Source organism: Pleurodeles waltl, chromosome 5 (genome assembly GCF_031143425.1).
Source record: "Pleurodeles waltl isolate 20211129_DDA chromosome 5, aPleWal1.hap1.20221129, whole genome shotgun sequence".
NCBI classification, from domain to species: Eukaryota; Metazoa; Chordata; class Amphibia; order Caudata; family Salamandridae; genus Pleurodeles; species Pleurodeles waltl.
Window position 1 is genome coordinate 290,127,516 of NC_090444.1, and position 13,095 is coordinate 290,140,610.

Here is a 13,095-nt window from a genome sequence, read left to right on the forward strand (position 1 = left end):
CTCTATACTGAAAAACATTTCTGGATATCGAAATCTCAATAAAACCTCGTTTAGATGTTCTGAAAATTGTATCTAATTCAAAAACACATTAATTATCTAATATACTTTAGGGACGGTGTTTTTAAGAACTATTCTCATGAGATCTTTCAACCTGGATTTGCTAAAGGCTGTGGTATTGAGGATAGTTTGCTGGTGCTATCAATGCTATGGTTAGAATACACAGGCCAATAAAGAGATTTTTTTTATATGCGGCACAGCTTTTGATAGTGTCAATAGAGATAAGCTTTGGACAAAACTCAATGAATGGGGGATTCAGCAACACCCTACTGAATGCTATTATTGGTGTATACTCCAATATGTGGCTGAAGATGAGACTAACATCCAAATGGGTCTTCTCATGGAAAATTCCCACAAATAAAGGCCCGAAGAAAAGTTGCACATTGGCCCCTCTACTTCTTAATTTAGAGCTTGACCACCTAAACTGGCAGAAATAAAAATCAACATGCTACACTATGATGATGACAAAATCTTGTTGAATCAAACTGGAGGGGGCCTTCAAGGGCAACTAAACAAACTAGCTCAAAACTGCTTGACCAACGAGATTAAAATCAATGTGTTCAAAATAAGGGTCATAGTCTTCAGAAGGGAAAAAAGAAGGGTCACTGGTTGATTGGCAATGAACGCACTGAAATAGGGGGTCATTCCGACCCTGGCGGTAAAACCCGCCAGGGCCGTGAACGACGGAAAGCACCGCCAACAGGCTGGCGGTGCTTTCCTGCCCATTCTGACCGCAGCGGTAAAGCCGCGGTCAGAAAAGGGGATCCGGCGGTTTCCCGCCGGATTTCCCCTGGCTGGGCTGAACCTCCATGGCGGCGCTGCTGATTCCGACCCCCTTCCTGCCAGCCTGTTTCTGGTGGTTTTTACCGCCAGGAACAGGATGGCGGGAACGGGTGTCGTGGGGCCCCAGGGGGCCCAGCATCGTTTTCACTGTCTGCATAGCAGACAGTGAAAATCGCGTCGGGTGCAACTGCACCCGTCGCACCCCTGCAACACCGCCGGCTCCATTCGGAGCCGGCTTCTGTGTTGCAGTGCCTTTCCCGCTGGGCCGGCGGGTGCTCCCTTGGCGGGCGCCCGCCGGCCCAGCAGGAAAGTCTGAATGGCCCCCGCGGTCTTTTGACCGCGGAGCGGCCAAGTGGCGGCATAAGTTTGGCGGGCGGCAACCGCCGCCCGCCAAACTTGGAATGACCACCATAGTCTCTTGTTATAAATCTCTATGGGTCCGGTTTGAGGCGATTGGGCCCTTGACACCGCATAAGACATCTATTAGGATGAGAACCAATTTCCTACACACATTTTTCTGATGTCTTTTGAAGAATCTCTTGTACTGGTACAAGCCAGCTGCGTAAAATAATGGAGTGTAAATTAGTGCCAACCATTTTGTACGGTAGGATTGTATTTGGGGATGAACTGAGTGAATGGCTGGAAATAAAGCAATTTAACTGTTATCAACATGCATTCTGACTTCCTCACTCCTTGTCCCAATCTCAGTTAAGACTAGAGTTTAATAAGACCAGGTGAACAGTGCTTCTTCAAGCCACATTTCTCTCTAAATAAATATAGAAGGCCAAATCAATTTTACAATCAATTTTACAGCACAGTGTTGCTGCTCTTTTAAAGCTCAAACTTTCAACAATTTCCATACCACTTTCCCCGCTCTGGGGACTATAAGACCAAAGTGCAATCTGCCACTCTACATGGGGATGAGATAAAAGGAGCAGACCCATAAACAAGTTTCATCTTGAGTCTACGATAAAGAAAGGCACTCCAGCTGGTCATTCTACTTGGAATGATCCCTAAACCAATTAGGACTAGGGATCTCTGGAATTAGGAGCTCCCCTGCAAAATATGTTCTAAATTAGTGAATTAACAGGCTAAACTGCTATCGAGTAACTTGGATGTTAATAAATAACATGTTAGGCAGACTCTTATGCTATTCTCCGGGGATCCTCATTATCTGAAGTGTCCTTGGACACTTGAACAGACATTAACTCTAAAGAGTTACTGATTTGGACTGATTACCTTCAGAGCTTTCTGGTATGGCAGGTTGGGGTAAGGCGAAGATTGTTCTTGTCACTTGTGTGGAGCAGAGTATGAGTAATTAGCTCATGTAATCTGTGCTTGTCTTTGCCTTGCCAATGCTCGGAGATACTGGCTAAAACCAATGTTTAGGTACCTGCCTATTAGAACCTGTTTGTCAGCTGTGAAGGTCGTGTCTTAAGGGTGAATCTGGACAGATGATGTCCCCTTTCCTCTAGTTTAAAAAATTTGCCATCAAAGAAATACAAAATAATCGCGAGCAGCCGTCACGTCGATTTCTAATAAGAGCCTCTCCGTCTTATTTATATGTGAATACCTTTCAAACTTCATTCTGGGACTGACTGCACTTTTGCACTTTTTAATCCTCGTTCTTTTTTAGTCGACATAACGAACCCTTTTAATGTGTTTTTATAATAATGTTTTTTTTATTTTTGAAGTATTCGGCAAGGTGAATTTCTAATGCATTTTATCACACAAAGTAACAAACCTAATATAGTGCGCCTGAGGTTCTAAGGTATGACTGTGCATGTTTTTACTATTTTTTTATGTACTGCAATGATTTTTACTAACTTTGCACTTAAATCCAACTACTCTTATAAGAATAATTATGCCCAGGTGCGTTGTGGAACCAGGAGGAGCTTGCAGAATGCATGCCCGTGCTAGAGGGTTTAGACAGGGATGCAGTTTCCCTTTATATTAATGAGGCCTTCGGTACTCTTGATTTGCGATCACGATTTTCCCAAATTCATGATTCTTTTGTACATGTTTATTTTTTGCAGGGAACACCCTTCATTTATTTGCAAAAACTTTTAACTAAGGGCAAATCTTTTTGACCTCTTAAGGGCCTAGAAATCAACATCTCGAAAACGAAGTACATGGCTTTCATCCATCACAGATCCTTTAGGGGTAACATCTTCATAAGGCCTTCATGTCTGGAGATGCTGGAAAGGTTCGATTGCCTGGGCATCAGTGTTGACAGCAGATTATTTTGGGCTCCACAAATAGAGAAGGGCAAATCAATTTATAGTACGGTGTTGCTGCTCTTTTAAATTCACAACGTGCAGCAATTTCAAGACCAGTTTCCTCTGCTCTGGAGGTGTATAAGGCCAAAGTTCGATCTGCCACTATATATGGGGCTGAGATCTGGAGTCAAGCAAATATACCAGCACTAGCCGTAGGTGATAATGCTTTGTTAAGTCCCTTAATTTGCTGCAAAGTGGGCCATATTCAAGTGAGTGCCGTAGGGGGAGGCCGTGTAGCTAAGTATTTGGAATTTAAAGCTTTACCCTATATTGAGACATTCGTGGATGATATACGCCAACTATTAGCTAAGACACTTTTTTTGAAATTCCGGTTTGGCATTCTTAGCATTAATAGTAATTAATCGAAGTGGACCATTGGCCAAGGTACCAGCACTCAGTGGTCACTTTGCAATCGCCAGGAAGTACAAACATTTGAGCACTTACTATTTTTCTGCCCGGCTTATTGTTCCGCAGTGAGGAAATGGATCTGCCCTATTTGTCTCCGCTCGGGCTTCCAGCAGTACCTGCCCATTCTGGGAATCTTCAGCCTGACACTCCCACTCCCATTGTGCTCTCTTTAAGTAGGTTGCTTACGGTGCTTGGTTTAACAGGAATCGGTTAGGATTGCCACTCTAGGAAACTCTAGTGTCGTAAACTGCACCTAGACTAACATGTGGCTGTTGGGGATTTGAATATAGGCTGATATGCATGATATACTGTACTGAAGTCTCTTGGTTCATGTTTTTATGTGTTTTAATGGTGTTTTGTAACTATTTACTGTATTTTTTTCTTTATGTGTATACAGTGATTATTTTGAGATTTTGCAAACTGCTCTTTGTTATCTAAACTTTGTTCTGGCTTGCATGTTTTTATGGGGAAGTATCCCCAAAATAAACGTTACCGACAATAACTATTCTCAGGCATGGCGATTACCGAACAGTAAATTCTTCTTTTTTCCTAGGTGTTGATAGATATTTACCAGTTCCATTAAAAATGCCCAACAAATGTCATAATTTTGAAGGCATCTTGTTTGCATGTTAATAGGTTATAATGTTAAAGAGTCCTACCTCCTTTTTAAAAAACCCTTTTTCTGCCTGCCAGTATATTCTGGTATTTTTAAATTGGGCTAGATTAGATGGTCACCTTGTCTATGTCTTGATGAACGGAAGAAAGGGAATACAACAAACGTATTAAAAAATATGGCCCAGATTTAAGAAGCGCTAGCACCACATTAGCATCATTTGTTTGATGCTAGTGTGGCGTTACGCTTTAAAAATCGCTGCACCAGATTTACAAAGTGGCCCAATGCATGCATTGCACCACTTTGTAACGCCTTGCACCACATAATGCATGCTCCATGCTTAATGCATGTAAAGGGGTCATTCCCCCGTTAGGGGGACTGCAAAAATGGAGCAGTGGAATCTAAGAGATTTCATTGCATCATTTTTTGCGGCTACGTTTAAATCCTGCTCAGAGCAGGCGTTAAAAGGGAGCACACTATTGGTTGCAGTGGGCCTCTATGTACTGTTCAGGGTTCTAACCCTGAACAGTACATCAAAAGTGTCAAAAATGTTGACGGTATTGCCCCCTACCCGGTGCCAAGGTGTGCCGTATTTTAAATACGGTGCACACATGGTGGCAGTAGGGGGCGCTAAGGGTGCAGCACCACTTTTCTTAAATCTGCCCCTATGTAGATAGCCCGAGGTCCTAAGAAACCTACATCCTATTACCAATCTGTTTGAGGTGTAAGGGAGAGTGATTAGGCAGCGTGTGCGATTTAAATTAACTGTATAGACGTATCATTTTGTGTTTTATTTGTTAGTGAGTCAGTAAAGTACATATCCAGATATCATAATGTACCAATCACAGAATGTATTTGACCTCCATCAGTCAGCCTTTCTAAATATTTCAAAAACAAAAAAAGGCAGCCATGCTGCAGATATGATGGACAAATTAATTTTGCACACTGATTGTAGTGACTCCTCTTCAACATCAGTTGGCACAATCACATTTTGGGGTTGTTCTTCACCTCTTAAAGCTAGGCTTTGTGATTCATATGAAAAGCTACTGAACTGGCTCTTCTCCTTTCTTTCCAAAATTTCCTCATGCAGTGGGCGTGGTGCTGGCCAATTCAATCCCCAATCATAGTCTTGTTCCCAAGAAATCAAAATCTTTTGCTTATTATTTTGAACATTTATAACATTTACAGAAAGCTGCTGGAAGTGCAGTAGGATCAAGATCAAGGGCACTAACAAGCATATGACTAACACTCTATAGGTCTCTAGACATCATCGATACAGGGTGGCAGTCATTATCTCTGAGTCCAACTGAGACTTTGACATGGTCATCAGCCAATGCTTAACTAATAAATGTAGTATGTAAATAACCTCTTCCGTCTGCACTGACACAATACAAAATGACCTACTAGTGGATGTGATTACTCCAAAACTAAAAAGACAAGTGAAAATTATTGACCTCATTCTTGACTCAAAATTAGAATTGACAGGACATTCTCTATACCTTATTTACTCAGTTAAAGTTTAAAACTCCAGGTAAAGTAGAGGCACTTGGTTTGAAGGCAATAGGAAAAGCAATGCAACAAGGAGATGAATGCACAGATCGGTGTGCTGTGTAATTAATTACCTTTTGAAAGTGTGTGATGCACAATGCTGCCCATGTGCTGCGATGTTCTCAACACTCTTTCGGCATAACAAGGGCTCATTGCTCTTTTGTCTGGTTCCTCATGAAAGCGAACCCCTTTTATTAAGTCACTTATTTAGCATACAAAGCTGTTAATGTTGATATGTAATCTATTGGACTCAAATGCCAACAATATCCGGGGCTGCAAGCCCCTAGAAGTCAGGTGATTTTACACCTAACCATCCCTATTTGTGATATTAATTCCTTTATGCTCCAGTATGTTTTTATTTTAGTAAGGCGTAGTCTGGCTCTATTCGGTGCAAAGCAACCCCCTCATACATGTAGGTACCAAACAGGAATAGTTAGACAATCTCAAACATAATTCTGGGTATGTCCTTAATCAGGAACATATGTATAACGATAGAAACATACATGAAAGGCCAAAATTGTAGAGTTGTTCTTCGGTGGCAATGCCATCATAGATGTTCCCGCTGGGATACATAAAGCTAGTAGATCTGTTTCCGCTCCACAATCCTAAGAGACCCAAAGTTTTATTCAGGAAGGTCTGAGGTACACAAACCAGTGCTCGTAAAATGCCACCGCTGCTTCGTGTTATCGTGACCTGCAGCCCACAGCTATAGACAGCAGAGTACTTTCCTTCGTCCAGCTTTATAACTGCAAGTTGGTTCTGGCTGAAGTGCATCACATCTGCAAAACATGGATTACAAGTACTACAAATTAAAAATATAAACTAAAAAACAACAGCAATTCTTTATACGTATCGTCAGCATGCAGTTTATTAAGAGGGCAATGTATGATAACACAGCCACCCTAAAGAAGAAAACTATGAATAGTGCCAATTACACAAAGAATGGTAGTGGACCATTGGTGATGAGGTAAAGCTTCAGTTAGTGGTCCCCTTCCTTTCTTCATAAAAAGTAATGGTGGGAGTGTTCTGACTTCCCAAACCCTCACATCACTGCAATATGAACAAAGATGTAGCCTCAGTTTGCATGGGGACACACTACATGCAAATTAGCCAAAACTCCAGCCAGGATGGATCACAGATCTGGCAGGAGTTGACTACTACCTTCTGGCCTAGAAGTTCAGGCTGGACTGTTCAATTCACTTGAGTCAAAACAGCATGTCTCTATCTGTTTCCAATCCAAAGTTAACACCTATTCAATGAAATTGGGTAACCCAGTGTTAGTCGATGGGAGAGCTAGACCTTGAAACAGTGAAAAACGACTTTAGGAGTTTTTCTTTGACAGGACATGTAAAACCTAAACCCACATGCCCTACTTTTTAAATGCTATGCATCCAGCCCTAAGAGCCTTTAGAGTCTACGTTAGGGGTGACTTCTAGGTATTAAAAAGGAAGGTTCAGGCCTGACAGAAGGTTTACTTTGCCAGGGTGAATTGTCAGCTTGAAACTGTTATAGAGGCTGCCGTGGCTGGCCTGAGACATGTTTTAAAGTGCTACATTAGTGGGTGGCACAATGGGTGCTGATAGCATACTAGTAGCATTTAATTTATAGGCCCTGGGTACAGGTAGTACTATAATGTAAACATTTATATATAACTTAAATGTGCCAATCAGGTGTAGACCAATTGTCCATGTTTTAGGGAGATAGCACAAGCACTATAGCATTGTTGAGCAGTGGTAATGTGCACAGAGTGCTAAAGCCAACAAAAACAAATTCAGCAAAGCAGGAGGGGTGAAAGCAAACAGGAGAAATACTGTGAAGAATGTCAGGTCTAACAGAAGGCCTGTCCAGTTTGGGGCACAACTTTTGATTTAATATCACATAATTTGTTTTGTGTTTGCAACCACCATAAATAAATATATGGTAATATTGCACTGTAAGTGCCTTCTACCAGCTGGAAGAACTCTCCACTTTATCATGAAGAGTGTTTTTGTTTTCCAAGTACAAACATCCACTTTAGGGTTTCAACTTTGAAACACAAAAAATGGAAACTGACCAACCATGCTGCCACAGCATGGCAGTCCTAACAACACTTTTTGTTTTGCCATGTCGGCAGGAAGAGTATTAGCAAAATGATCACTGACCCTAAGCTCAAATCTTGATTTAGTGGATTGGTGGTAAAGGCAATGCCTTTGCTATCCCTGCTGTTTGGCTGTTCACCGATCAAAATCTAAATAGGGACCTAATGCTTTTTATTTTCAAATATATCACATTGTTGATTTAGTGAAAGGATAAGTCTAGCTTCCACTATCAGTCTGTGTTCTTCTGTATCTGTTAACACTTTGGAATAAGATGAGGCACAACACGAAAATTTAAATACAAAAATGTTAAAGAGAGCAGAGGATGACACTCTCAATGAACAGTCAATATCAACAAAATACTCTATTGGGTTGTTGATCAAAAAGTGATTAAGGGAACAAAAAAGGTACAAAGCATATTCACACTTGAATCATATATTCCACTTTTTGTTGTCCTGGCTGATGTATGCCATTGGCAAACATGCTGTTTGACCTTTGCAATTTGCTTAACGAACAATGTTCTTGCTGTTGTCTGTTTGTGCGTACATCCATTGTATTTATGGGTATATACTGGTGGATACCGTTGCAGCAGAAATGCTGTAGTGTAGGTAGATTACCAAAGTGCACTTGTCTAGAGATTATCAGATGGTATGTACTCTAGTGATTGTCACTAACAAAATTCCTTACATGAGTGTCGTTCATTCACTATGGTGCTGTGATATATCAATCAGTTTGTATTTCTATAGTGCTGCTTGTCACCCAGGCAGGTATCCAGGTGCTATACCTCTTCAAGAAGTAAAATAACCAATCCTCATAATATAATAATGTGCCATGAAGATATAAAACTTCAATCTTGTCTAGTATGACAAATGTTCTTATCAGCAGTTGTCCAATAGTTATTTATGGAAATGTTCTGAAAATTTGCATTTCTATTACATCAATCTGTTTTTTAAGACACTAGTGAAACCTAAGGCATGTAAATAGTTAACCTCTATTTTTCAGGTATTACTTCCTCACAAGAGACAAATCCTTTACATATCAATTAATTACAGTGATTATTATCTGTATGATAGTTGTTGGAGGCTGGCCTGGTGTGTGGTGGACACCTATGGCACCTTATCCCAGATCCTTATACCAGGTCCAGGCAACCCTTATTAGTAAGTGTTACAGTGTGTAGGAAGCTAAGGCTCTCTAGTGGTAGCTGTGGTGAGCATCCAAGACTTATCTAGGATGAGTGTGATTCACTTGCAATACCACAGTAGTCACACAGTAACTTATCACACGTGAAATAACCCACACAGTTTTGCAAAAATGAAGATACTTTATCATAGGAACACTGAACTAGAATACTATAGGCGATCCCCCCTCTCTGGAGGTAATTACACACAAAATATGAACAGGTAAGTACTAGGAATTAGCATCAAAACATCGGAAATAGCAAGAAATAGTAAGGGCCCTATGGAGGGGGAAAACCATATATTAAAATAGTGGAATGCAAGAATGGCCCCCCCACCTGAGGATATCGAGTAGTTAGCCAAGGGCTGAGAGAGGATGGAACCCCAAGAGGTGAGTATCTAGAAGACCCCCAGCGAGGGCAGAGCAGAGCTAAGCTACCTGGTCGTCCCATAGGCTAACATGGGGATTTGGAATTGGAACAATGCAAGAACAGGACCAGACCGGTGGAACCCAGTGGTTGTTTCCAGATGAAGAGGATCTGTAAAAGAAGGGGACAGAGTCCAGTCTACGCAGCAGTGTCCAGGAGGGGCAGGAGGCAATGCCCACCGTTCTGTGGGTGAAGATCCGGGTCAACAGTAGTGGAGGAAGTCCAGCTGTGGAGTCCAGGAGTTGCAGAGGGGTTTATGAAGTCATCTAGGAGATGTCCTTTGACGGCCACCGGATTGCAGATAGGTCAGTGGTCAGGAGGACCACCAACAAGCACAAGCAATTGCAACTGGAGCTATTGGAGATTTTCAGAGATGAAGAGGTCCATCAAGGTCCTAGGGACTCAACCCTTGGACGGGAGTCCGGGCTGGCCCTAAGAAGACAGGAGAGCCAGCAGAAGCAGTCAGAGCTCCCATGAGCAGCCCACTGGCAGCAGGCACAGTAAGTTGCAGTGAGGCCCAGGCAGCACACCTGAAGAGGAGTCCCACGTCACTGGAGCAGCAGAGAGGAGACTGTCCTTGCAGAGGTAGAGTGCTGGGGACACTTGGAGCCTGAAGATCCCTCAGGGCAGGAGTCAAAAAGCCATGTTTGCTGCAACAGTTGTGGTGCACAGGGATTCCATCCTGAAGGAAGAAGCAAGGACTCACCATCTCCCAAGCTGAACCAAAGGCTGAGAGGACCCAGCAGACCCTCAGAACTACCACTTGTGTTGAACAATCTTCGCAGGTCCAAAGGACAGCAGATCTCAGCAGCTGGACGTTGTTGTCTTAGGTGCCTGCAGATGCAGGGGTGTGACTCCTTCACTTCAAGGGAGATTCATTCTTGTTTCTTTGGTGCAGCTAAAGTCTTGCTGACCCCAAATGATGCACAGCCATGGAAATGTTGCAAAGTGCTGTTAGGAGCAGCGGAAACAATGTTGCAAGGAGAGGTTGTCTCAGTGTTGCAGTCTTGTTCGGTGCCTGTGAGTCCAGCAGCGGTTCCGGTGGCAAGGAGCAGAAGAGGTAATTGCAAAGGAGTCCTAGTACAGTCTTACATGTCGAATCTGGGGACCGGCCCACAACGGCATCCCTAAATAGACAACAAAAAGGGGCTCGGTCACTTTGAAAGGTAACCACCTATCAGAGTGGGTCACTGAGGTCATCTGCCTAACCTGACCACTCAGATGCTCCCAGGGGCCTCTGCCCATCTTGGTTTCAAGATGGAAGAATCAAGTGGCCACGTGGAGGAGCTCTGGGCATCACCCCTGGAGTTGTGATGGACAGAGGAGTGGTCACTCCCTTTCCTTTGTGTAGTTTCACACCAGAGCAGGAACCAGGGTTCCTGGACTCGTGCAAACCAGATTATGCAAGGAGGGGACAAAATGTGCCCTTCAAAGCAAGCCGGTGGCGGGAGGAGGCTACACCTCCCCTGCCTTGTAGCATCTATTTCCAAGGGAGAGGAGGTTGCACCCCTCTCCCACAGGAAATCCTTTGTTCTGCATTCCCCTGCTTGAGCTGGTCAAGCCGCAGGAGAGCAGAATCCTGTCAGATGAGCTGCAACAGCATGGGCTGCTCACAGACCCTGGAAGGCTAGTAGGAGCAATATTTGGGGGTCCTCTTAGGATCCCCCAGAGGGCATGGAATCCTGCCACCAATACTGGCATTAGTATTGGATATAATTCGGAAATGTTTGATACCAAACATGCCCAGGTTTGAAGTTACTATTATGTAGCTGAACCATAGGTAGTGAACTATGTCCAGTACATACCTAAAATGGCTTCCCTACACTGACAAAGTCCAGGGAATTGGAAATGGAGTTCGTAGGGGCCCACACACACAGAGAGACCTGCACCCAGCCCTTAGGGCTGGAAGGGCCTAGCAAAGGGTGACTTACAGTGACCTGGTGTGGTGACCAGTAGTGAAAGGGTGCATGCACCTTTTCAAACAGGATGCAAATGGCAGGCCTGTAGACACAGTTTTCATGCACTCCTATGGGTGGCATAATACATGCTGCATCCCATAGGGGACCACTGGTGTACCAATGCCCTGGGTAGCTAATTACCATATACTAGGGCCTTACAGGGGTACACCAGTATGCCATTTGTGGAGTGTTAAGGGTACCAAGGCAACCACATTTAGAGGGAAAGGCGCAATCACTGGGGTCATGGTTAGTAGGATCCTAGTGAAAACAGTCTAAGCACACTAGCAAAAGACAAAACATGGGGGTAACCATGCCAACAAGAAGGACTTTCCTACAATTATGGAACTCATTTCAATACCTTCATGAAGACTTCACACATTAGGTACCCTTAATAACTGCAAAGACGTTTACAAAACATAATCAAATTATTTGTTTGTTATTAAATCTGGTGATCTAAACCAGAACAGAGAGTGAAGCTTACAAGAAGAATGACTCCAAGGTAGTAATTGAGCCAGTATAATATGAGAGATAAGTATACATAAATAAATAACAAAATGGCAGTGCATGTCTCTTGAAAGCAGTCAGCTGCAGACATTCACGAAGTGAAAGAGACACATGGAAGCATGGAACTGTAAATGCAATATTCAAATGTTTGCAGTTCTTAAATGTCTATGCACTGATGTAAGGGCATGTAATGTACTCAACACAAAAGTACTGAAATGTGTTCTTTCATTTTTTGGAACAAAGGGAATAAGTGCAGACATTCTTCTGTGATCATCCTCAGACATAAAGATTTATCTAGTAAATATTCTGCACACTGAAGATTTCAAGACAAAATGATCTTCTTGAAACCTGTTATAAGGATTCCCAAAAACTAGTACAAGCATTGGGCAGTCTTGTCAGCAAAATGGCAATTAGCCTTAACTCAGTTGCAAATGAGTCAACTCAATGTTTGGCCCCATCCTTCCCTTGAAGTTATGTTTGTGTGTTTCTTCTCAGACATTGTCAGTGGAAGAAGTATGTCTAGAAGAGGGCCCTGTAGCTCACCGTGCCCTAGGTTTCAAGCTGCACCTCACTGGTGAGGTCCAACACCCCTCAATTTGTTCTGCATTTGCTTATTTATGCACAGTGGGAATGATGCCTAGCTTTTTTGTCTTTTTCTTTCAGGTGTTACTGATTCCTTAATTGGAAATTCCTGAAAGTATTTCTAGCCCACTAGGTATTCTCTGCTTGCTGATGTCTTCCCAGCTAGAATGGTCCTTGCTACTGGCTTTCCTCAAGAGCCCATATCAATCTCTTTAACCTCTAAGGGCCAGATGTAGGTAGGTAAAAATTAGCGACTCGCAAATTGCGAGTTTTTGAGACTCGCAATTTGCGAGTCGCTAACTGCAATGCAGGTAGAAAGTGCGAGGACAATTTACGACTTGCACACGGAGTCGCACCGCAGATAGCGAGTCCGCTGTTTGCGAGGTCGCTTTATGTGACCGCGCAAAAAACAGACTCGCAATTTGCGAGTGGGTGTCGCAAATTGCGACTGTGCTGAAAATTGAAAGCAGGTGCTGCAGAACACTCTGGAAATCACTTCAGAACACTCAGGAAAACACTTCCTGGCACATGATGATGACATCACAGCCAGGAAGTTTACAAATACACCTGGGAGGAGGGAGGACTACACCCTTTTTAACTGCAGCACAGCTAACAAACAGAGCTCCTGCAACCATGGCTGACACTCCCAGGAAAAGAAAGCTAAAGTTTGCTGAGAAGGAGTTGG

At 43.0% G+C, this 13,095-nt stretch overlaps 1 protein-coding gene across 1 annotated transcript in view; it reads right to left on the reverse strand.

Moving 5' to 3' along the window:
• LOC138295629 (mucin-like protein) overlaps positions 1-13,095 on the reverse strand; it is a 447,313-nt gene that overhangs the window by 327,835 nt on the left and 106,383 nt on the right. Inside the window, exon 8 of the mRNA XM_069234035.1 lies at positions 6,192-6,467. Within this exon, the coding sequence (XP_069090136.1) occupies positions 6,192-6,467 (276 nt within the window). The remainder of the gene's footprint in view (positions 1-6,191; positions 6,468-13,095) is intronic.